The sequence below is a fragment of the Oncorhynchus nerka genome, linkage group LG25, assembly GCF_034236695.1.
Source record: "Oncorhynchus nerka isolate Pitt River linkage group LG25, Oner_Uvic_2.0, whole genome shotgun sequence".
Classification (NCBI taxonomy): Eukaryota; Metazoa; Chordata; class Actinopteri; order Salmoniformes; family Salmonidae; genus Oncorhynchus; species Oncorhynchus nerka.
Window position 1 is genome coordinate 29,439,800 of NC_088420.1, and position 25,216 is coordinate 29,465,015.

General features: G+C 42.7%; 2 protein-coding genes across 2 annotated transcripts in view; both read right to left on the reverse strand.

The window, feature by feature from the left end:
• The window catches only part of LOC115109350 (cadherin-13-like), a 635,591-nt gene that overhangs the window by 475,816 nt on the left and 134,559 nt on the right, over positions 1-25,216 (reverse strand). Inside the window, exon 2 of the mRNA XM_029634155.2 lies at positions 4,624-4,741. Coding sequence (XP_029490015.1) covers positions 4,624-4,741 — 118 coding nt within the window. The remainder of the gene's footprint in view (positions 1-4,623; positions 4,742-25,216) is intronic.
• On the reverse strand, positions 10,287-12,092 carry LOC135564518 (piggyBac transposable element-derived protein 4-like). Its single transcript, XM_065009725.1, has 2 exons — positions 10,975-12,092; positions 10,287-10,826 (listed from the first exon to the last, which is right to left on the reverse strand). Exons 1-2 carry the CDS (start codon positions 11,927-11,929, stop codon positions 10,507-10,509), a joined length of 1,275 nt encoding a protein of 424 aa, XP_064865797.1. The 5' UTR covers positions 11,930-12,092; the 3' UTR covers positions 10,287-10,506.

Genomic DNA, 25,216 nt, shown 5'->3' on the forward strand with positions numbered 1-25,216 from the left:
ATTCCCCCTCAGAAGACTGAAAAGATATTGGCAAGGGTCCTCAGATCCTCAAAAGGTTTTACATCTACACCACGTTCGTTATACGAAGGAGACCAAGGCGCAGCGTCGTTTGCGTACATTCTTTATTATTATAAGAATGAACACTGAACAAACTAACCAAAATAACAAAACGAAACATGACGATATACAAATGAGTGCTAACAGGCAACTACACATAGACAAGAGCCCACAAACACCAAAGGGAAAATTGCTACCTAAATATGATCCCCAATCAGAGACAACAATAAACAGCTGCCTCTGATTGGGAACCATATCAGGCCACCATAAACATACAAATACCTAGTTCTACAAAACTCTAGACATACAAAAACCCTAGACAATACAAAACCCATAGACAATAAAAAAACTAGCGTATCCACCCTAGTCACACCCTGACATAACCAAAATATAAGAAAACAGAGATATCTCAGGTCAGGGCGTGACACTGACGGATTGCATCACTGTCTGGTATGGAAACTGCTCAGCCTCTGACCGCAAGGCACTACAGAGGGTAGTGTATACGGCCCAGTACATCACTGGGGCCAAGCTTCCTGCCATCCAGGACCTCCATACCAGGTTGTGTCAGAGGAAGGCCCTAAAAATTGTCCGACTCCAGCCACCCTAGTAATAGACTGTTCTCTCTGCTACCGCACGTCAAGCGGTACCGGAGTGCCAAGTCTAGGTCCAAGAGGCTTCTAAACAGATTCTACCTCCAAGCCATAAGACTCCTGAACAGCTAATCAACGGATAAGTTGTTGAAGTTCAGCATAGCTAGCTAGCAAAGTGATCATTTCTTGCTAGCTATCCAGATGACACCTGCATCTCTAGCTGTAGCCACCGAAAAATGATATGGAGGGAAATGTCAGCCACTCACCCATTCCTCCAATGACATCCTCCCAGCAGCTAGTTAGCTAGTTAGCTAGCTAACATTAGGCTCTGTGTTTTAGCTTGCTAAATAAATAGCTACATAAATAGATAAGCTAGCCTATTAGCCAAGTTCTGGCCTGGTTTAGATCTTATCTGTCAGAAAGATATCAGTTTGTCTCTGTGAATGGTTTGTCCTCTGACAAATCAACTGTAAATTTCGGTGTTCCTCAAGGTTCCGTTTTAGGACCACTATTGTTTTCACTATATATTTTACATCTTGGGGATGTTATTCGAAAACATAATGTTAACTTTCACTGCTATGCGGATGACACACAGCTGTACATTTCAATTAAACATGGTGAAGCCCCAAAATTGCCCTTGCTAGAAGCATGTGTTTCAGACATAAGGAAGTGGATGGCTGCAAACTTTCTACTTTTAAACTCAGACAAAACAGAGATGCTTGTTCTAGGTCCCAAGAAACAAAGAGATCTTCTGTTGAATCTGACAATTAATCTTAATGGTTGTACAGTCGTCTCAAATAAAACTGTGAAGGACCTCGGCGTTACTCTGGACCCTGATCTCTCGTTTGAAGAACATATCAAGACCATTTCAAGGACAGCTTTTTTCCATCTACGTAACATTGCAAAAATCAGAAACTTTCTGTCCAAAAATGATGCAGAAAAATTAATCCATGCTTTTGTCACTTCTAGGTTAGACTACTGCAATGCTCTACTTTCCGGCTACCCGGATAAAGCACTAAATAAACTTCAGTTGGTGCTAAATACGGCTGCTAGAATCCTGACTAGAACCAAAAAATTTGATCATATTACTCCAGTGCTAGCCTCTCTACACTGGCTTCCTGTCAAAGCGAGGGCTGATTTCAAGGTTTTACTGCTAACCTACAAAGCATTACATGGGCTTGCTCCTACCTATCTCTCTGATTTGGTCCTGACGTACATACCTACACGTACGCTATGGTCACAAGAAGCAGGCCTCCTAATTGTCCCTAGAATTTCTAAGCAAACAGCTGGAGGCAGGGCTTTCTCCTATAGAGCTCCATTTTTATGGAACGGCCTGCCTACCCATGTCAGAGACGCAAACTCGGTCTCAACCTTTAAGTCTTTACTGAAGACTCATCTCTTCAGTGGGTCATATGATTGAGTGTAGTCTGGCCCAGGAGTGGGAAGGTGAACGGAAAGGCTCTGGAGCAACGAACCGCCCTTGCTGTCTCTGCCTGGCCGGTTCCCCTCTTTCCACTGGGATTCTCTGCCTCTAACCCTATTACAGGGGCTGAGTCACTGGCTTACTGGGGCTCTCTCATGCCGTCCCTGGAAGGGGTGCGTCACCTGAGTGGGTTGATTCACTGATGTGGTCATCCTGTCTGGGTTGGCACCCCCTTGGGTTGTGCCATGGCGGAGATCTTTGTGGGCTATACTCAGCCTTGTCTCAGGATGGTAAGTTGGTGGTTGAAGATATCCCTCTAGGGGTGTGGGGGCTGTGCTTTGGCAAAGTGGATGGGGTTATATCCTTCCTGTTTGGCCCTGTCCGGGGGTGACCCCTCTCTCAGCCTCCAGTATTTATGCTGCAGTAGTTTGTGTCGGGGGGCTAGGGTCAGTTTGTTATATCTGGAGTACTTCTCATGTCCTATTCGGTGTCCTGTGTGAATCTAAGTGTGCATTCTCTAATTCTCTCCTTCTCTCTTTCTTTCTCTCTCTCGGAGGACCTGAGCCCTAGGACCATGCCCCAGGACTATCTGACATGATGACTCCTTGCTGTCCCCAGTCCACCTGGCCGTGCTGCTGCTCCAGTTTCAACTGTTCTGCCTTATTATTATTCGACCATGCTGGTCATTTATGAACATTTTAACATCTTGGCCATGTTCTGTTATAATCTCCACCCGGCACAGCCAGAAGAGGACTGGCCACCCCACATATGCTCTTTCTTTCTCTCTCTCGGGGGACCTGAGCCCTAGGACCATGCCCCAGGACTACCTGACATGATGACTCCTTGCTGTCCCCAGTCCACCTGGCCGTGCTGGTGCTCCAGTTTCAACTGTTCTACCTTATTATTATTCGACCATGCTGGTCATTTATGAACATTTTAACATCTTGGACATGTTCTGTTATAATCTCCACCCGGCACAGCCAGAAGAGGACTGGCCACCCCACATAGACTGGTTCCTCTCTAGGTTTCTTCCTAGGTTTTGGCCTTTCTAGGGAGTTTTTCCTAGCCACCGTGCTTCTACACCTGCATTGCTTGCTGTTTGGGGTTTTAGGCTGGGTTTCTGTACAGCACTTTGAGATATCAGCTGATGAACGAAGGGCTATATAAATAAATTTGATTTGATTAATGCCTGACTTGTTTGATTGTATTGACCTTCCCAGCCTTTGTTACATTTGTCTGTTTTTGTCCAAAATATTGAGTCATTTAACTGAAACAGTGGATCCTGAATGTCTGGAGGCAGCAAACAAATGTATTTGTGAATTATCTATTTTAATCATGCATTGAACTGCATCCATCTGTTCTGCCAACAATTACTTACTCTACGTCATGGAATTTGTCAAGTATAACCTACTTTAAAACCTCTTATAAAGTTGGTTTTGTCAAACTGGGAACTTGATACTTTTGAATGACATTAGGTTTGTTTCATATTTACTAAGTTTTTAAAACGCTGTCATTTCCACTTTAATGACTCATTCTCACCATTGCAATCTTTCATTGTTGCTGAGAAGAAACACCACTCCCATGCTGCTGTGTACCCTGTTGACATCCCTGTCAATCTCAGAGGACCTAGAACACAAGCAAGCAACCATAACTCATCTCTCTGAGCAGTAGGAAGCTAGCTAGCAGACATGGCTAGAAATCCCACTGGAGATGGAGACCAGCAGGCAGACATTACTGCCGATCCCACAGGAGCCGAGGACCAGTGAATTGTGACAGTAATGAGGTGGGGGCTGTTGGAGGAAGAGCGAGAGGGATCTCCTAGTACAGGGCTCTGTGGAGGCCATATAGAAACACTGTCAAGATGACCAGGCCTTCTCACCACAGACTCAATAGAACTGCTGTATCTGTGGTGATGACCTTGGTCATGAACTCGCTGACTCTCCTCTGAGATCAAATAGACTTCTGTAAAACATCTCTATGGGTACTGAGGAGGATTGATACCTCTCGAAATATTGAGCAAATTCCTACGCAACAGTTAACATGTCAATCGGGCTAACTGTGTCCGTGTGATGTGTTTTTTTCCCTCAACAGCAGAGTGTTTCTCAGTTAAAGACACTACAACTCACGGCAGCCTGCGGGAGAGGATCAGCAAGGTTTTGTAAAAATCACACAATCAAGGAAAATAATTCATAAGCACAGTAACATTTTGTTGTTGTGTTTGGAAACCATTGCTTCTATTTCCTGTTTTTAATAAGATTTTGCATGAATTATACTGAATGTTGGGAACATAACAGCCAGCCCACACAGAATCACCTCTTCTACAACCCCAGGGGAAACTGCCTGACGCTAGGAGCTAGACAATGAGCAACTGTAGAGCTACAGTCTGCATGAAAATGTGTGTGTGCGTGTGTCCGTGCATGCATATGTGTCCATGAGTGAGACAGAGAAGGAAAGATAACAGTAATTAAATACATTTGTATCTGAAGTGTTGTGCGCCTGCTTGACTTTCTCTAATCCCCCATATGTCAGGATGGTATCAGGTCTCTCACTCACTTTGTGTGAGAGGATGGTCCTTCTGGAAACCTCTGTTGTACTTCACCTGGTACTCCTTCACCTGAAAGCCAGGCACGCATCCCTTCTCCCCCTCCTCCTGGGTTCCAATATGGACAACCTGACAGACAACAGAGAAGAGAAGGATAAAGCTCAAGTTCAGGAAAACGTCTGTCTTCTCTGACGCACTTCTTTAATGATAATTAACATCATTAGCAGAAGACAGCGTCATTCTACTGCCAATGTTTGTCTATGAAGTATGCATGGCTGTGTGCTCAATTTTATACACCTGTCAGCAATGGGTGTGGCTGAAATAACCAAATCCACTCATTTGAAAGGGTGTCCACATACTTTTGTATCTATAGTTTACATCCTTTAATAGGTGTCACTTCATCTCATCACTGTTCAGACAAGAGGTCATGCATGGATCATGTGATATTATCACCACACGCACCCATTGGAGTGACATGGTGTCCTCCAACTTATTCCATTCACATTATTTCATGCTGCAGTCATGACAACGGTCACAGTGCATTATTTGCAGTTCCTGATGGTAGCTCCTCTGCAAAACAGTACAATAATGCTCTCATTTCACAGTCTGAAAAATATCAACAGTGCACATATCATAACACCCCTGATAACACATCATATTGTGACTCACATGGATATTTTATTGGCATTTCAATCATTACATAACCTATAGTGCAACACAAAAAACATCCTCTTTTAAATGTAATTTATTACAAGAGGGGAAATTGTCTGTCAGAATAAATACAGCCTCTTCAGGGACATTTTTTATCACTACTCCAGTCACTGGGTCCTCTCTGTTGTTGTTAAACCAAAAGTTCAATGTAATTAAGTCATCGCTCAAAAATGTCAGAATGCTCCTTTCCGTCACTGTAATGGTTGACTGACTGGAGGAGAGAATAAGAGAGATCACAGAGAGAGATAACGGCAACTGCGCAGGTAGCCAGCCAGGTGGAGAAATTGACTGATGCTCTTTCTCACTCATCATCAGATCAGGGAATTGGAAATTGATGTGATAATTATGGGATATGATGCTGTTTTTTGATGACCTAAAGGTGATTTATGTAAATAAATTGGCCTGATTATCATGTAAGAAGCAGGAGATGTGCTAATGAATTAGTTTAGGATTCCAGAGGTCATCATTATGCTGTACAGGTACATGAGTTCTCATACCACAGGGTGGCTATGGGGATGTGCAGTAATTGCACGGCAGGGGAATATACAGCAGAGGACTTCTTGCAGAATGCTGATGTCTGATTGTACATCTGGTATTGATGGTTGGTAACCATGAGTTTAGCAATCCTTATTAGAGGTTGGGGTCAATCAGAAACATTTGATTGTCATTTTGGATTGGCTAGATACCTGGACTGTGGGATCATGGCTAACCATTTAGCTATGCAGTAATATGGAAATGAGGTGTACAGTCTGCTAAGGATAATATGGGTTTGGCAGGGCCTCAGGTATAGAGCCCATTATATGTAATGTATGTGCTAATATTCACTATTTCCTGCCGGTCTCAAAATGTTAATTCAATTATATCTGGGGGCCTCTGTCAGAATAGATACAATTCTTGTTAGTCACATTTATGGGCCAGCCAGCTTGACGAGGGCCTGACGACATGTAGTGACAAGGCTGTCACTGTTTCTTCACCTCGGCAGAGGATCAACAATATCAGACCAATTTAATAAGAAGTAAGACAACACAGTAAGAGCATCTCCAACAGCAGTACGGTAACTACATTAGGGGGGTTAGACGAAAGTGGTCGTATCGCCATGAGCTCGCCCGAGCATTTGCCAGGCGTAGAAGGAAGACAGCGCCATTTTGACAGATGTTCCAGTAAAAGACAGACCGAACGGTCATTATAGTCACTATACATCTGCCTGCTGCAGTGAATAACCTTTATACCTGGCCCCCTGCTCGGTCTGTGTTAAATTGACATTAAATCTGAAAGATAAAGAGAAAATGTGGAGTCTTTTATGACAGAGTGCCCATGCTGAGAGGAATATGCTGGAATGTGTGTGTGTATGAGCCTCTAGTGTGTGTGTGTGTGTGTGCGTACGCACGTGTGCGTGTGTGTATGAATGAATGTGTTAGTTGAGTGTGCATTGCATCGGAGTGTGTCTGGGCATGTGGGCATGGGTGGATTTGGAAGTACCCTGGGCTTAGGGAACGGGATAAAAAAGTAATGAATGTAAAATATTTGTTTTGTTTGCAGGTGCACAGTGCCTACGAACATAAGAGTGGGCAGGCAGGTGTGAAATAAAAGTTTGAGAGTGTGTGTGTGTGTGTGTGTGTGTGTGTGTGTGTGTGTGTGTGTGTGTGTGTGTGTTTGAAGTGAGATGGAAGAAAGCAGGACACATGGGTGTTCTGCAGGCCTTCCTTCATCTGGAGGTGTCATGCTGCATTTGGGGAGCTTCACATTCTGTCTATGGAAACCACCTGCTGTCTGCTTCAGCCCAGCACAGAGGATTAACATACACACGTATGAGCACACACACACATACACACACACTGAATCTGTCACCACACATACATCCCCTGGGCCTACAGCAGTGGAAATACTAATTGATTTGTTCACATTTCATCCTCTGTATCATGCTTTTTGATGTCTGTGTGAAGACAGCGTTGTTTTGGTGTGATTGGCTCAGCAAGACTCTACACAGCCGAACACAACATGGGAGGATTACTGCTCTAGTCACATCTGCTCAACAAAGGAGCTTGGTGAACAAACACAACATGGTGTCAACATGCAAAATATTTTTTCAAAGCTACATCACTGAAACGGTCTTTCTTTTACATATACGACAGATTGAAAGAAGGAGAGAGATTAGAAAGAAATAGAAAGAAAAACAAATGGAGAGAGAGCATGAAGTATTATAATATAATGATATGATATCCTTGGTTGTGTGCTTTAAGAAACCTCAGTGGAAATAGTCGTAGAATGGGCTTAAACAGCAAGTGATGAGAGATGTGTTTGTTATTTGTTGGAGGGGGAGCAGCGGGTGAGTTGGAGAGCTTCAATCCTCGTCCATGTCTGCCCTGATAAACTCCTGCTGGTAATAAGCCTAATGTGACGTGATGCTCTCTATCAATAAAAGGCCCGCTGACACTGAGACAGGATTAGCAGAGCCACTGAGGACGACACTTACAGCCACAATTCTCTGAGTTGACATTTTTATCATGGGCCAAGCACAGATTTCATGCAAATTCACTCATCACTAATGCTACAAAATGAAAACGCAGCGGAATTCCTAAATGGATACCGTAGAGAGAGGAAACTCACTCACTCAAGGCAGTTTCCATGGCTCAGTCTGATCCGTGGAATATTCAAGCAGCCCAATGTTTGGGTCTTGTACACTCTTAGAAAAAAAGTTATTTGGCTGGGTTCTTCATGGAACCAAAAAGGGTTCTTCAAAGGGTTATCCTATGGGGACAGCCAAAGAACCCTTTCAGGCTGTAGATGTCACCATTTTTTCTAAGAGTATATGCATCTATTTCCCTAAATCTATGGCACTAATATAAGGTCTACAGTATATTAACAAAGTATTCTACAGCATTGTTAACTACTGGGCATAGTTTCTGCTATGGGGTGTAAATTCAAAATGTTGGGGCAAGCCATTAAAATAGGGGAAGAACACTTAAATCCCATTTACCATATACAAGGCCTTCATTGAGTACGTTACATCCCCCTACTGTAGTACCACTATCTGAGTGTGCAGCTGGTACTTAAAGACAATGTCCACACTCTGGTCCAAACTAGTTCAGCTCATTGTAAGTGATATAGTAAATCTTTATGAAAGCACACACTACTCTCCACAGCATCCCACCCTGGTCCCAGAGAACACTAGGGAAACAGATCTCTAGAATAGAGAGGGGACTGCTGTCTCTGTTAGCTTGATACAGTGCCATATCCTATACAATCAATTACAGGGACCACACTGCCAGAATAGCAGGGAGAGGTCCTTTGTATCCTATGGATTCTTTTTCAGCGGAAAAGTAAACACTGCAACCTATTGATAAACACTTATTTGCAGAGTGTTTATGTGTGTTTTATTCCTTTAACCCTTTCATGCGTGAGTTCCAAATATCTCTAACGGTCGCCCCAGCGTGAGTTTTTTTATGCACGTGATGTTAGAATGTTCTCTCCATTCCAGAATGTGATTGATACGTAACAGTACATTTTATCCGCGCTGCCCTCAAACTAAAGCACGCAGCCTGTTTATATTTATAAGTTGTTTTAACTTCAATTTAAAATGATTTTCAAACAAGTTTTTATTTTCTAAAAACAGTTTGAATTTAGGTGTGTTCCGCCTCCTCATTCATTCACATAAAAATAGTCATTTTTACTTTTGCGGATAATTACATTTTTGGGACATTTCTGACAGGGACAAAATTCCCCAAGCACTTCCCAATTGTTTGTGCAGTTCACGTCTGCAGACATTTGCTCATCTCCCGTCAGAACAGGATCTGCACACGTGTTCACATTTTCTATTCCACATTTCTATTGTAGCGTACTGTATGTATAGAGCATAATATATTTGTGTATATTCTTTATCACCGCGGAAACGTGAGGTAACGTTACTCATTTTATAACCTTTATGATGTTATAGTCAATCGTGCTTATGTAGCCACATTCTTCTATTAGCTCTGTAAAACAATGCTAAATGCGTCAGAGAAGTATTATCTTGTGTTGCATTTTGAAGCTACCATGGCCTTATGACTCTCAAGTGGTGCAGCGGTCAAAGGCACAGCACATCAGTACTAGAGGTGTCACTACAGACTCCCTGGTTCAAATCCAGGCTGCGTTTCCATCAAAGTAAGTGCCTTATTACGTTATAATAGTTATAATAATAGTTTCCGTATGCCGTTTCTGCTGTAGCTGTAGATCATAATATATTCCTTATAACTGCGGACACGTGAGGTAACGTTACACATTTTATAACCTTTATGGTGTTATTGTCAATCATGCTTACCTAGCTACATTATTCTATTAGCTCTGTAAAACAATGCTAGTTGCGTCAGAAAACTATTAGCTTGTGTTGTATTTTGAAGCTACCCTGGCCTTATGACTCCCAAGTGGCGCAGCGGTCTATGGCACTACAGACACCCTGGTTCAAATCCAGGCTGTATCACACCTGGCTGTGATTGGGAGTCCCATAGTGCAGCGCACAATTGGCCCAGCGTTGTCCGAGTTTGGCCGGTGTAGGCCATCATTGTAAATAATAATTTGTTCTTACATTACTTGCCTAGTTAAATAAATAAAAAATATGACCATGGTTTGTTTATTTGGTCTATTCAGCATAGCTCTGTTCTGCCCTGCCTTGCCCCCTTGTGGAGCTCAAAAGTTAGTTTCTTACTGTTATAACTCAAATCTGTGATTTTGTCAATGCAATAAACTATTTTTTTATAGCAGTGTTTATTATGTTACTTCTTTGTAGTATTGTTTTATTGCTATATCCTTATATTGTATTCTAATGAATAATTCCTCTTTATTCTGTACTTTCAGAAACATTATTTGCCAATATCATAACTGAAGCTGGACATCTTTGGAGCATAAGAATGAGGACAGCTTTTGTATGCTAACGTACACTCCTTAACAGTTGTACTGGATGAAAACACAGCAAGAAAACGCATGCCAATATGTAATATTCATCTATTTTATTGCAGTACTGGTAGTTATTTCAACAACTTGTTTTACTAGAGGACAAAAAACTGAATATGCGTAACCCATATTTAATATCCATGCAGTGACTGAACAACAACTGCATTTCCACCCCCATCTCTAAGGCATAGTATCATGGCTGGTCACCTGTCAAGTCACATGTCAGGTCAGTCAGTCACCTATTGCTGCAGATGTGCTCAATAATGCTTGAGTATGTGATACTCCTCAAAGCATGGTGAAATACATAGAGGTGTATCACAAGCTAGACACATGTATTTTGTCATCTTCCTCTGCTTACTTCTCCTGGCGCCAGACAGGCAGACTTTGCAATGCCTCCGTGTGCGACTACCTTGAGAAGCAGTTTGAGGGACTTTGCAGGGAAAATGTCGTGCAGTGAGGCGTAGGGGATTGTCTACAGCAGGACGACCCCCAGTGGATGGGCGCCGAGGGGTGTGGTGCTCCTCCAGCAGCTCTCTCATGAGGTTCTCTCTGTATTTTTGGTAGGTAATTACTTTACCTATGAGGGAGTGGGGAGGATGAGGAAAGTTAGAGGATGATGAGGCAGTGGGGAGGTGGGTGAGATATTGTCACTATAATTGCATAATGGATTTGTATGTGAACTGTACATCCAATTACAAAAATACCTTGTTCAGTAATCATCTCACCTGTTAGTTGGCGGTGAACTATGCTGCCGTTGAGGACAGCAGTGTCGATCAGATGGAAAAATATCTTCTTATACCACTTGTTCGTTTTCCGTGTGCATTCCACAAAGCTGTTTATCATGTCTGCCTTATCCACGGCCCCCATTTTGAGGTTATAATCAAGCACACAATCTGGTTTGATCTTTCTCTCTCCGGTCAGGTGGTCCACCTTCCCTGTGGCCGACATGGTTGCTGTATGGACAGTGGAGAGGACATGGACGTCTCGCTTGTCATGCCACTTTACTGCCAGCTGTTGACCGTTCTCTTGGAACTCCACCTCCCCTCTCTGCATCTTCCTGCATCCGAATGCCGGCATCCCCTTCCTGTTCGACCTGACTGTGCCACATGCCCCTGTGCTGTTGGAGAGCAGATGCTGGAAGAGTGTGGGACTGCTGTACCAATTGTCCACGTACAAAGTGTGTCCCTTGCCGAGATGAGGAGCCAGCATGGTCATCACCACGGACCCTGACACCCCAAGCCCATCATAATGTTTGATGTCAGTGGTGGACCCTGTGTAAACTATAATATCCTGGACAAATCCTGTCTTCACGTCGCACATGACAAAGAACTTGACTCCAAACCTGTGCCTTTTGGAGGGAATATATTGACGGAACGCCAGCCTACCTTTCCATAACATCAGGGACTCATCAATGCATAGGTCCTTGTATGGCACAAAGACCCGACCAAATGCTGATGTCAGGCTGATAAGAACATTTCTTATTTTGTATAACGGGTCACTTAGGATGGCAGTAGCATTGTTGACAAAATGCAGGCATCGCAGAAGAACTAGGAAGCGATCTTGGGAAAAGAGGGAGGCAAAGAAGGGAGTTGCAAACATAGGATCTGTGCTCCAGTATTCTCTTAGGGAGTTCTTCTTTACTATTCCCATGAGAAGGACTGTCACCAGGAAGGTATACATTTCACTAATTGTGGTTGTCACCCATTTAGCGAGTTTCCCCCTCACTCCTGGCTCTCTCTTCTCCTGTAGCTCTAAGGCATAGCGATTGGTCTCCTCAACTATCTCTCCCACCAGCTCCTCTGTGAGAAACAACTTGAAGCACTCTGCCTCAGTTGGAAATGGCAAGGGCGTTGCACTCCAGACTGGGACTCGTCAAAGCAGACAGCAGGGCCAGGTGGGGTGAAATGACTGGTGGCCTTCCAGCTACCACAGAACTCCTGTACTTCATCCACTGTCGGCCTGCCTCCATCACCACCAGCATCTTCAAAGGGACCTGGTACTTCCTCAGTTGACAAGGGAAATTTAGATTCAGGGTTCTCAATGGCTACAAGGTTGAGGGGCAGCTCCTCACTGTCACTGTCAGAATCTGATTCCTGACTTTCATACTCAGACTCATTGTCAGAATTTAAAAAATCTCCAGAATTTCCACATTTGTGAGTTGTCTCCTTTTGAAAGACATTGTTAAATGCTACAGTTTAGCTCACTAGCTACATACATAAACAACAACACTGAATGGCGCAGAGTGGGAGGTTACGTGGTTGACTGCCGGCACGCGCCACTTGTATCAATAAATCACTATCAGAAAATGTTTTGTGTGGTAATTATTTGTGTATTTACGATTTTATTCACGTGTTTTCAATTCTAGGTGACAACTCATGCATTCCGATTCTTGCACAGATTGTAATGGGCACATATTGTGTGTAAAATACTTTTTTGAAGGTTGTACTGATTATGATGAGCTAAGCTAATTCCAGCTGTGTAGCCATGTTTGTTGACATACAATGCATTCTGGGATTCACGTCTGTTTGACCAAAGATGTTACAACAAAATGAGGTGAGTAAGAGTTCACAAATTTTTGAGGACTTCCGGAAGTTAATGGTGGGATGTGAACGACGGTAGATGACACACCCCTTCAACATGCATACTACAAACAGACCAAACTCATCTCGTCTTCTCTTATTATCTTCGGTTTCTGTGAGGAAAAAATGCATGGCTGCACGCTGAAACTAATCGTCGGATTACTTTCGATTTCTATGAAGTGTTTTACCTAGTTATTTCGATCAATGGTGAGCTCACCCGTGATGTGATTAATTATATATAGTAATTGCTATTAGCTCATTCATATTGTAGTTTACGTCAGCCGAGAGTTAGAAAATATGACTGCTTGTGTTGGGTCAATCTTTCGTCAGCGCTAGGACAAATGTAGCCTACATTTTTCCGGTTAGGATGATTGTTTTATGCTATATTTACTTCTGTGAATATCTGAACAATGCATCCAAAAATAAACTGCTGACATTCTGGACATAACTTTGTAAGGACTGTGTTTGTGTAAATAGTTTCTGAAAAAAGTGTGGCCAGCTCAAACGCTGATTGTTGCGTCATTCGAAACTGCCGTTCTAAAGGAACATTCTAAACGAGTGTTCTAAACACACGGGTGTGATCGTACGCTTCAGGGACCACTGTAGAACGATCACACCCGTGTGATGGTACGTGTGAAAGGGTTAAGTGCACCAAGGAAATGCTTTCCTGGAATAAAAAAATCTATACCCCCTGCTTTTCCAACCCTTTAACATTGATCACATGACGATGGGAATGCTACTTCAGACATGGAGACCGAACGAGGATCAACAGAACAAATAGCTACAGTATTATGCTTATTGTATGTCCTGTTCGTATGGTCTACAGTAGTCTTGTTAAACAGAATATATCTTTTTGTCCGACTGTTTTGGATAAATCAACTCACTAGTGGCCAGGTCTATTTGGTCATGTCATTATGTGTGGTCTGCACAGTGGGACCATGTCATTTGATGTGATAGATCTAACTATCCAGTATGACAGTAACCCCACTAATGGCAGCTAGGATGGTCTGTTATATGAGTGGTCTCCAAAGTGACAGTCCCACTGCTGGTAATAACTATCTGCATTGACCATTTTTTTACTCATCACATACGCTGCTGCTACTGTTTTATTATCTTTCCTGTTGCCTAGTCACTTTAGTCCCAGTTATATGTATAGTTATCTACTGTACCTCCATTACCTCGCACCCCTGCACCTCAGAAGGCTGCTGAGGGGATGCGGCTCATAGTAATGGCTGGAACAGGGCCAATGGAATCTCATTAAACACATGGAAACCCTGTGCTTGATGTATTTGATACCATTCCAATAGGTATCTCTGCATCGTTGGAACGAGCCAGTGAGTAAGCATTTCACTGTTAGTCTACACCTGTTGTTTACGAAGCATGTGACGAATACAATTTGATTTGATTTTGCCCAGTAGGGTTGGCTTGTTCTATGCTGCTGTATGATAGGCTAGGCTGCTCCATTGTGGCAGTGGTCCAGCAGGTGTGACAGGGCAGCAGTGTGATTAAGGGAGTGGCTCCATTGATGAGCACCGGAAGCAGAGCAGAGCAGAGCCAGCTGTAAATATCAGCTTTGGAGGAAATCAATAAGGCAATATGAATCCTCAGGAAAGCTGATAGGAGACAGCACCTGGTCTCTGGTGTGACTCTTCACTGTATGTGGGTTTGTATGCCATGTGTGAGAGATCATAGAGATTGTTTATGTGCAGGCGTGCTGGCAGGTGCGTGGGTACCTATATGTGCATGCCTGTGTGCATGTGTGGTCTCTGTTAAGTCCAAGAGACAACATATTTCTGTGTCCAGCATGTGTTTGGCTTTCTTCCTCATGCATTTTGACATCTCTGTTTGAACCGTGGCCAGCTCTCCACTCTGCTTCTCTCCCTGCCATGCTCCCTCCCTGCTGGACTGACCAGCCCAGATATCGGCCTCTGTGTTTGGCCACCCTTACAAAAAAAACATGAAAAAACCGTGAAAATCACAAGTGGGGCGGCAGGTAGCCTAGCGGTTAAGAGCGTAGGGCCAGTAACCCAAAGGTCGCTTGTTTGAATCCCCGGGCTGACTTGGTGAAATATATGTTGATGTGCAGAGTCTGCGAAATGACAAACATGTAACATGTAAAAACACATGGTTTTCAGACATGTGTGAACAAACTACATGTGAAAATTTGTACAATAATAATAACAACAGTCAGAAACATGGTTTTCGGACACGCTAAAAACGTTCACGTGAAAATTGGATATGCAGTTTCACATATAAGAAAACTGGAATTGCAGATTCACATGTGGGCTTGAAATAATGTTATTCTCCTCACATGGGAATAGCTGGTGTTAACATGTTGCAGTACCAATGTTTCCACCAGTGGAATTACAGTGACCACATTTAAAAGCCCAAATGCGGGACAAGGGAACATTTGTGCTGGACATTCAAGTTACAGTGTACATGTGAAATCAAAAACATTTTATTCTCCTCATGTGAAAAGTTGGTGTTAAAATGTAAACTCTAAATGTAATACATGTGAAAATATGATTTCACGTGTGAATTTAAGCTCAACATGTGAAAACAGCTATTTAAAAATGTACCAAAAAATATCGATTTCACATATGAAACTGCACATTTGACATGTTCTTTTTTTTTAAAAGGCAGCCATCCAGCCAGCAAGCCAGCATTCAGCCATCCACCCAGCCTTCCACAGGCAAAGAGATGAATACGCCTCCTCCCTCTCCTCACACTGCTGCCCCTCAGGCCTGGTCCTCTTGACTGTGGTAAATGTCAGTGTACACCCCAGACTGTGCTTGGCCGACCCATGCCTGGACCCATGCCTGGCCAATATACTACACTCCAGACTGAGGAGAATCAATCAAGCTGGGCCTAAAAAACCTGCAGCTGGCCAGCCAGCAGGAGCACCTGTGTCTTTGAACCATCTGGAGCCTGGACACAGCACCATACCTGCTGGGCCTGTGAATGAGGATTGCAAGCAATAAACACACACCCAGGAGGGGAGGCAAGAGTGGAGAGCGCTAAAACCACATGTAGCCTACAATACTCTAACACTAGCCTTTATCAAAGGCACATTTCAATTTCCAGTGTATCAAACATTCAGAACACCTTGTAAAATGCTATCCAGGTTATTCTATGTCATCTTCTAAGCATAGAAAATGCACCTCATGGTGTCCATGACCTGTTGACTCATCAACGAGAGGCATGGAGGTTGGGTGGTCCTCATTCACAATGACCAACAGATCAATTTCAGTCTTCCCAGTCATGTGAAATCCATAGATTAGGACCTAATGAATTTATTTTAATTGACTGATTTGATTATATGAACTGTAACTCAGTAAAATCTTAGAAATGGTTACATGTTGCATTTATATTTTTGTTCAGCATACAGTGCATTTGGAAAGTATTCAGACCCCTTGACTTTTTCCACATTTTGTTGTTACAGCCTTATTAAAAATTAAAAATAAATCTACACACAATACCTCATAATGACAATGTGAAAACAGGTTTTTAGATTTTACATTTTTTAAATAAAAAACATAAATAACTTCTTTACATAAGTATTCACACCCTTTGTTATGAGACTCAAAATTGAACTCCGGTGCATCCTGTTTCCATTGATCATCCTTAAGATGTTTCTACAACTTGATTGGAGTCCACCTGTGGTAAATTCAATTGATTGTACATGATTTGAAAAGGCACATACCTGTCTATACAAGGTCCCACAGTTGACGTCAGAGAAAAAAAAAGCCATGTTGTCAAAGGCAATTGTCTGTGGAGCTCCGAGACAGGTTTGTGTTGAGGCACAGATCTTGGGAACTTCTGAATCAAGACCCGTGGCCGCCCGGCCAAACTGAGAAATTGGGGGAGAAGGACCTTGGTCAGGGAGGTGACCAAGAACCCAATGGTCACTCTGACAGAGCTCCAGAGTTCCTCTGTGGAGATGGGAGAACTTTCCAGAAGGACAATCATTTCTACAGCACTCTACCAATCAGGCATTTATGGTAGAGTGGCCAGACGGAAGCCAGTCCTCAGTAAAAGGCACATGACAGCCCACTTGGAGTTTTCCAAAAGGCATCTAAAGGACTCTCAGACCATGAGAAATATGATTCTCTGGTCTGATGAAACAAAGATTGAACTCTTTGGCCTGAATGCTAAGCCTCATGTCTTTAGGAAATCTGGCACCATCTCTATGGTGAAGCATGGTGGTGGCATTCTCATGCTGTGGGGATGTTTTTCAGTGGCAGGGACTGGGAGACAAGTCAGGATTGAGGGAAAGATGAACGGAGAAAAGTACAGAGAGATCCTTGATGAAAACCTGCTCCAGAGTGCTCAGGACCTCAGACTGGAGTGAAGGTTCACCTTCCAACAGGACAACAACCCTAAGCACACAACCAAGACAACGCAAGTCTCTGAATGTCCTTGAGTGGCCCAGCCTGAGCCCGGAATTGAACCTGATTGAACATCAATGGAGAGACCTGAAAATAGCTGGTAGCCAAGCTTGTAGCGTCATACCCAAAAAGGACTTGAAGCTGTAATAGCTGCCAAAGGTGCTTCAACAAAGTAAAGGGTTTGAATACTTATGTAAATATTATAATATTTTGGGCAAATATTTAAAAAACAACATGTTTTTCCTTTATCATTAACAGCAGGGGTTCAAACTGTAGAACCCAGTTCCTACATTTGAATATAAAAATAGATTTTATCAAACAAAAAAATGCTACATTTTTTCTATGGGCACCTCAGGATGACACAACAGAGCAAGATTATCGAATGTAAGTACATTACTTACCTTCAGAGGTAAATATATCAAACCAGTTAACGTGAGAAAAGTTTGCTGTTGTTGTGCACTCTCCTTAAACAATAGCATGGTATTTTTTCACTGTAATAGCTCCTGTAAATTGGACAGTGCAGTTAGATTAATAATAATTTAAGCTTTCTGCCCATATAAGACATGTCTATGTCTTGGGAAATGTTATTGTTACTTACAATGTCATGCTAATCACATTAGCATACGTTCGCTCAACTGTCCCGCGACGACGATCCTGTAGAGGTTATTAAGCAATGTGGTGAAGTAAAAGTAGTCAAAAATATAAATATTAAAGTACAGATACCCCCCCAAAAACTACTTAAATAGTACTTAAGTATTTTTTACTTAAAAGTACCTCACACCAGTGTATATACTACATGACAAAAAGTAGGTGGACATCTGCTCGTCAAACATCTCATTCTAATGGCCATTAATATGGAGTTGGTCCCCACTTTGCTGCTATAACAACCTCCACTCTTCTGGAAAGGCTTCCACTAGATTTTGGAACATTGCTGCGGGAACATGCATCCATTCAGCCACAAGCGCATTAGTAAGGTGGAGCACTGATGTTGGACAATAGGCCTGGCTCGCAGTCGGCATTCCAATTCATCTAAAAGGTATTCGATGGGGTTGAAGTCATGGCTCTGTGCAGGCCAGTCAAGTTCTCCACACCGATCTCGACACACCGTTTCTGTATGGACCTTGCTTTGTGCACGGGGGCATTATCATACTGAAACAGGAGAGGGCCTCCCCCAAACTGTTGCCACAAAGTTGGAATCAAAGAATAGTATAGATGTAGTCTTAAGATTTCCCTTCACTGGAACCATGAAAAACAGCCCCAGACCATTATTCCCCCTCCACCAAATTTGACAGTTGGCACTATGCATTGGGGTAGGTAGCGTTCTCCTGGCATCTGCCAAAGCCAGATTTGTCCGTCAGACTGCCAGATGGTGAAGTGTGATTCATCACTTCAGAGAATGTGTTTCTACTGCTCCAATGGCAAAGAGCTTTACACCAATCCGGACGATGCTTGGCATTGCGCATGGTGATCTTAGGCTCGTGTGTGGCTGCTCTTCCATGGAAACCCATTTCATGAAGCTCCCAACAAACAGTTATTGTGCTGATGTTGCTTCCAGAGGCAGTTTGGAACACGGTAGTGAGTGTTGCAAATGAGGACAGACAATTATTACGTGCTACACGTTTCAGCACTCAGCAGTCCCTGTTCTGTGAGCTTGTGTGGCCTACCCTAGCATTTGAGCCGTTGCTGCTCCTAGACATTTCCACTTCACAATACTAGCACTTACATTTGACCAGGGCAGCTGTAGCAGGGTATAAATGTTATAAATTGACTTGTTGGAAAGGTGGAATCATATGTATTGTTATTATTATTTATTTTATTTTTGTACATACAATTCTGTTGAACAGCAGCAAATAAGCTCCAATCTAAATCTAGTTGATGATTCCTGGTCTAGAAGACATTGCCATGTCAGTGCCACCATTCCAGCAGCTTACCACTCTGCATCTCACTGTTGGCTTTGTTCTGAAGCTAAGCTGGGTTGGGCCTGGTCAGTTCCTGGATGGGAGAGCAGATGCTGCTGGAAGTGGTGCTGGAGGGCCAGTAGGTGGCACTCTTTCCTCTAGTCTAAAAAAACGATCTCAACACCCCAGGGCAATGTTTGGGGACATTGCTCTTTGTAGGGTGCTGTCTTTTGGATGGGATGTTAACCCTGGTGTCCTGGCTAAATTACCAATCTGGCTCTCATACCATCATGGCCACCTGATCTTCCCCAGTTTACAATTGCCTCATTCCTCTCCCCTTTAATTAACTATTCCACAGGTTGCTGCTGTAAATGAGAATGTGTTCTCAGTCAAAAAAATTAAAATCCATACACTTGTAACAATCTCTACACAGGTGTCAGTCTGTCAATGCCTATTCTCTAAGCACCTTTTCAGTTCACCGAGCAGAAGCTGAACATGGATTAGAAAAATTACTTTCAACAGAATCTAGCCTCTAATTTACACTCCCTTTACTTTTACTCTTGAGGTTGTTGAGGAAGTAAATGTAAACTTTTTAGGTCAATAAACAAAGTTTAGGTGATAGGACTGTCACTGACCATGATGGATGAAAGTTCAATGACCAAAAAGATTTGTAAACCCAGCAAACAAAAGTGCAAGAGAGTAGGAGTGTCCCTTTCCAATTACTGTCAATCAGATCACATTAGACCGGAGATGGAATCATGGTTCCGTCTCATGATGCACAAATACAATCCAGGGTTGAATGACTACAATGAGGCTGTTGCCAGACACAAGCCTATCAGTGGACATCAGGAGAGAAGTGCTGAGGTGTGTGATAGGGGAGGTAAGGTGGCCAGCCTCTATAGCTCAGGAGGCAAGAGACCCTGTCTGCTGTTATTGGTTGGGGTGGTCATATGGAACTGTGATTAGGAATAAAGGGTTGGCCTCTGTTTCTGTTTCCTCATTCCAGGTTTAGCGGTGTGTCTCATCTGATCTCGCCTCTGCCTGACTCCTATTCATCAGTGGAAAGGCCGATGGTGCTAATAGTCTCTCTGGCTGTCCCGCCCCTCTCTCTCTCTCTTTTTCTTTCCTCTTAACCTCTATTCTATAAGCACTTCTCTCTGCCTGGTTTGCTGGTGATACTGAGGATTATTTTAAAAGGTTGTAGACTTTAGTAGACTTTTCTTTGGTAGACTATATTTCCATCAACTGTGCTAGTTCCACTCCTCCATCCAGTCCTGTATGGCTCTGTGTATCCCTCTTCCTTTGGGTTCTTAAACAAGGTGCTTACTGAAGTGTACCAGGGGACAATCCTGAGGATCAACAATACTGTATTGATTAATCCATCGGTACAGGAAATAAACTAACACTACAAGAGATATTATGCAGTATGTAGAAGATTTGTGTTCGATCTCTCTTTTTCCAACTGTGCAGCAGTAATTGTGAGAGCCACATTCATATTCCTCTCATAGATTCTATTAAGTTAAGTTTCTAATCCATGGAGGTAAGTGTCAGTGGGAACAGATTGCAAAGTTCTTTGGGTTTGTCTTTCCTACAATCCAAAAAGGAAAATAATAAATGTATATCTGAATCAATATTTCCCCAAGATGTCTCTTCCCAAAAATAATCGTGAATTATCCTTTCACACCAATAAACCAAGTCAAAGGTTACCACAGAAACGTTTATTTGAAACCCCGCAGAGATAATGAATTTTACTCTACAAAACAGAACAAGTTTTTTTTCCTTCTGTACCCCAAGAATATAATTCCTTCTCAACAGAAAAACCTGTTAAAAGTAATAAGCCCAGTGCTTGACTTGGGCAGGAGCTCAGCGGAGCTGAGTACTGGCACCATATATGTTCTTCAGCTCTCAAACGTATTGTGAAGCTCCTGCACCTAAATGTAAACAGTACTGGCACCTATTTTAATTCAAGTCGAAATCCCGATGGATAGATGATGAATTGAAAAACTATATGTCTGAGATGGATGAGGCAAAGGGAATCGCAAATGAGTTTGATAACACAGCAGGCTGGCAAACATACATTTGTGGCCAAAAGTTTTGAGAATGACACAAATATTAATTTTCACAAAGTCTGCTGCCTCAGTTTGTATGATGGCAATTTACATATACTCCAGAATGATATGAAGAGTGATCAGATTAATTGCAATTAATTGCAAAGTTCCTCTTTGCCATGCAAATGAACTGAATCCCCCAAAAACATTTCCACTGCATTTCAGCCCTGCCACAAAAGGACCAGCTGACATCATGTCAGTGATTTTCTCGATAACACAGGTGTGAGTGTTGACGAGGACAAGGTTGGAGATCACGCTGTCATGCTGTTTGAGTTTGAATAACAGACTGAAAGCTTCAAAAGGAGGGTGGTGCTTGGAATCATTGTTCGTCCTCTGTCAACCATGGTTACCTGCAAGGAAACACATGCCGTCATCATTGCTTTGCACAAAAATGGCTTCACAGATAAGGATATTGCTGCCAGTAAGATTGCACCCAAATCAACCATTTATCAGATCATCAAGAACTTCAAGGAGAGCACTTCAATTGTTGTGAAGAAGGCTTCAGGGTGGCCAGGAAAGTCCAGCAAGCGCCAGGACCGTCCCGTAAAGTGGATTGATCTGTGCGGGATCAGGGCACCACCAGTACAGAGCTTGCTCAGGAATGGCAGCAGGCAGGTGTGAGTACATCTGCACACACAGTGAGGCAAAGACTTTTGGAGGATGGCCTGGTGTCAAGAAGGGCAGCAAAGAAGCCACTTCTCTCCAGGAAAAACATCAGGGCCAGACTGATATTCTGCAAAAGGTACAGGGATTGCACTGCTGAGGACTGGGGTAAAGTCATTTTCTCTGATGAATCCCCTTTCCGATTGTTTGGGGCATCCGGAAAAAAGCTTGTCTGGAGATGACAAGGTGAGCGCTACCATCAGTCCTGTGTCATGCCAACAGTAAAGCATCCTGAGACCATTCATGTGTGGGGTTGCTTCTCAGCCAAGGGAGTGGGCTCACTCACAATTTTGCCTAAGAACACAGCCATGAATAAAGAATGGTATCAACACATCCTCCGAGAGCAACTTCTCCCAACCATCCAGGAACAGTTTGGTGACGAACAATGCCTTTTTCAGCATGATGGAGCACCGTGCCATAAGGCAAAAGTGATAACTAAGTGGCTCTGGGATCAAAACATTGATATTTTGGGTCCATGGCCAGGAAACTCCCCAGACCTTAATCCCATTGAGAACTTGTGGTCAATCCTCAAGAGGTGGGTGGACAAACAAAAACCCACAAATTCTGACAAACTCCAAGCATTGATTATGCAAGAATGGGCTGCCATCAGTCAGGATGTGGCCCAGAGGTTAATTGACAGCGTGCCAGGGCAGATTGCAGATGTCTTGAAAAAGAAGGATCAACACTGCAAATATTGACTCTTTGCATCAACGTCATGTAATTGTCAACAAAAGCCTTTGACACTTATGAAATGCTTGTAATTATACGTAAGAATTCCATCGTAACATCTGACAAAAATATCTGAAGACACTGAGGCAGCAGACTTTGTGAAAATGTATATTGTGTAATTCTCAAAACTTTTGGCCACGACTGTACAGTAAATTGAGAAATGACGTAACTTAACAAAAAGGAGAAGAAATTATACGATGTAACAAAGACAAATTATTTAAAAAATGACAGTATAAAGCTCTGGACTACTTTAAATGAAATTCTAGGTAAAAAAGCTAACTCGGCCCCATCTTTAAATGAGGCAGATGGCTTGTTCACAACAAAACCCTTTGATATTGCCAACCCTTTTAATAACTGTTTTTGTTGACAAAATTAGCACATTTAGACATGCAAACAATAAATGTTGAGCCTTCATATAAATGCATAATGGGAAAAATCTGAAAGACGAGCACTGCAGTTTAGAGAGGTGAACAAATTGTTGCTATCTATAAATAAGGACAAACCACCTGGTACCGAGAACCTGGATGGTAAATTGCTGAGGTTGTAGCGGAATACATTGTGACTCCTGTTTACCACATCTTAAATTTAAGCCTAGAAGGCGATGTGTGCCCTCAGACATGGAGAGAGAATAGCAGAACAACCTTTAATGGATCAAAGTTGACGAGAGATTGACTGCATCACTATTGGCCTTTGTGCTAGGTATTGATGTGTTGAAGGTGTCGAATTGTCTGTTCAAGCAGTTGGCACACAGTTCAGACACATCAGGACAACACAAGACATACAACCAGATGTCTCTTCACGGTCTCCAGGTCCAGAACAAAGGCTGGAAGCGCACAGTATTAAATAGAGCCATGAATAAATGTAACTCTGCCACCTTAGGTAACTCAAGCTAGCAATGAAACCTGTTTAAAACATCTTCGGGATCGGTGTTCCTTCCAAGTAACGGTTGAGCTAACATATGCTAATCGCATTAGCCTGAGGCTGTAAGTAACAAGAACATTTCCCAGGACATAGACATATCTGATATTGGCAGAAAGCTTAAATTCTTGTTAATCTAACTGCACTGTCCAATTTACAGTAGCTATTACAGTGAAATAATACCATGCTATTGTTTAAGGAGATTGCACAATTTTGAACATGAAAAGTTATTAACCTCTTACGACTCTAGGGGCAGTATTTCATTTTTGGATAAAAAGACGTGCCCGTTTTAAGCGCAATATTTTGTCACGAAAAGATGCTCGACTATGCATGGAATTGATAGCTTTGGAAAGAAAACAATCTGACGTTTCCAGAACTGCAAAGATTTTCACTGTGAGTGCCCTAGAACAAAACCTTCAGGCAAAACCAAGATGTTTCTGCAACCAGGAAATGAACAGGATTTCCGAAGCTACGTTTTCCATGATCTCCTTATATGGCTGTGAATGCGACAGGAATGAGCCGACCCTTTCTATCGTTTCCCCAAGGGGTCTGGAGCATTGTGACGTATTTGCAGGCATATCATTGGAAGATTGACCATAAGAGACTACAATTGCCAAGTGTCCGCACGGTGTCCTGCGTGGAAATTGGTGCGCAAAACTCAGCTACTGGTATTTTTCCATGGGATTCTGACAAGAAAGCATGCTTCCACGAACGGCATTTCAATGAAGAGATATATGACAAAACACCTTGAGGATTGATTCAAACAACGTTTGCCATGTTTCAGTCGATATTATAGAGTTAATTCGGAAAAAAGTTTGACGTGTAGGTGACTGAATTTTCGGTTAGTTTCGGTAGCCAAATGCATAGTAACAAAACGGAGCGATTTGTCCTACACAAAGAATCTTTCAGGAAAAACTGGACATCTGCTATGTAACTGAGAGTCTCCTCATTGAAACATCTGAAGTTCTTCAAAGGTAAATTATTTTATTTGATTCCTTTGCTGGTTTTGTGAATATGTTGCGTGCTAAATGCTACGCTAAATGCTAAGCTAGCTATCAACACTCTTACACAAATGATTGATTTTCTCTGGTTCAAAAGCATATTTTGAAAATCTGAGATGACAGTGTTGTTTAGAAAAGGATAAGCTTGAGAGCAGGCATATTTATTTCATTTCATTTGCGATTTTTAGAAATCGCTAACGTTGCGTTATGGTAATGAGCTTGAGGCTGTAGTCACGAACCCGCATGCGGGATGGGTCGGACTATGAGGTTTTAAGGCCCTTATGCTAGCTTGCTAGCCCCGGCCTGCTAACTGCTAGCTTGCTAGCACTGGCCGGCTAACTGTCTGAATCGCCGTGTCCCCAGCCAGCCCAACAACTCACTGGACACCTACGATCACTTGGCTATGCATGCCTCTCCCTAATATCAATATGCCTTGTCCATTACTGTCCTGGTTAGTGATTACTGTCTTATTTCACTGTAGAGCCTATAGCCCTGCTCAATATGCCTTAGCCAATAATGTTGCCTCACCTCCCACATATGCAATGACATCACCTGGTTTAAACGTTTCTTGATACTATATCTCTCTCATCACTCAATGCCTAGGTTTACCTCCAATGTACTCTCTTCCTACCATACCTTTGTCTGTACATTATGCCATGAATCTATGCTATTGTGCCCAGAAA

What these genes read in the sequence shown, in the direction of transcription:
- LOC135564518 (XM_065009725.1), bottom strand. Translation starts at nt 11,929, where the DNA reads ATGTATACCTTCCTGGTGACAGTCCTTCTCATGGGAATAGTAAAGAAG. An exon ending in AGTTCACCGCCAACTAACAG is followed by an intron (nt 10,827 to 10,974) that starts GTGAGATGATTA and finishes ACTCCCTCATAG; the next exon opens with GTAAAGTAATTACCTACCAA.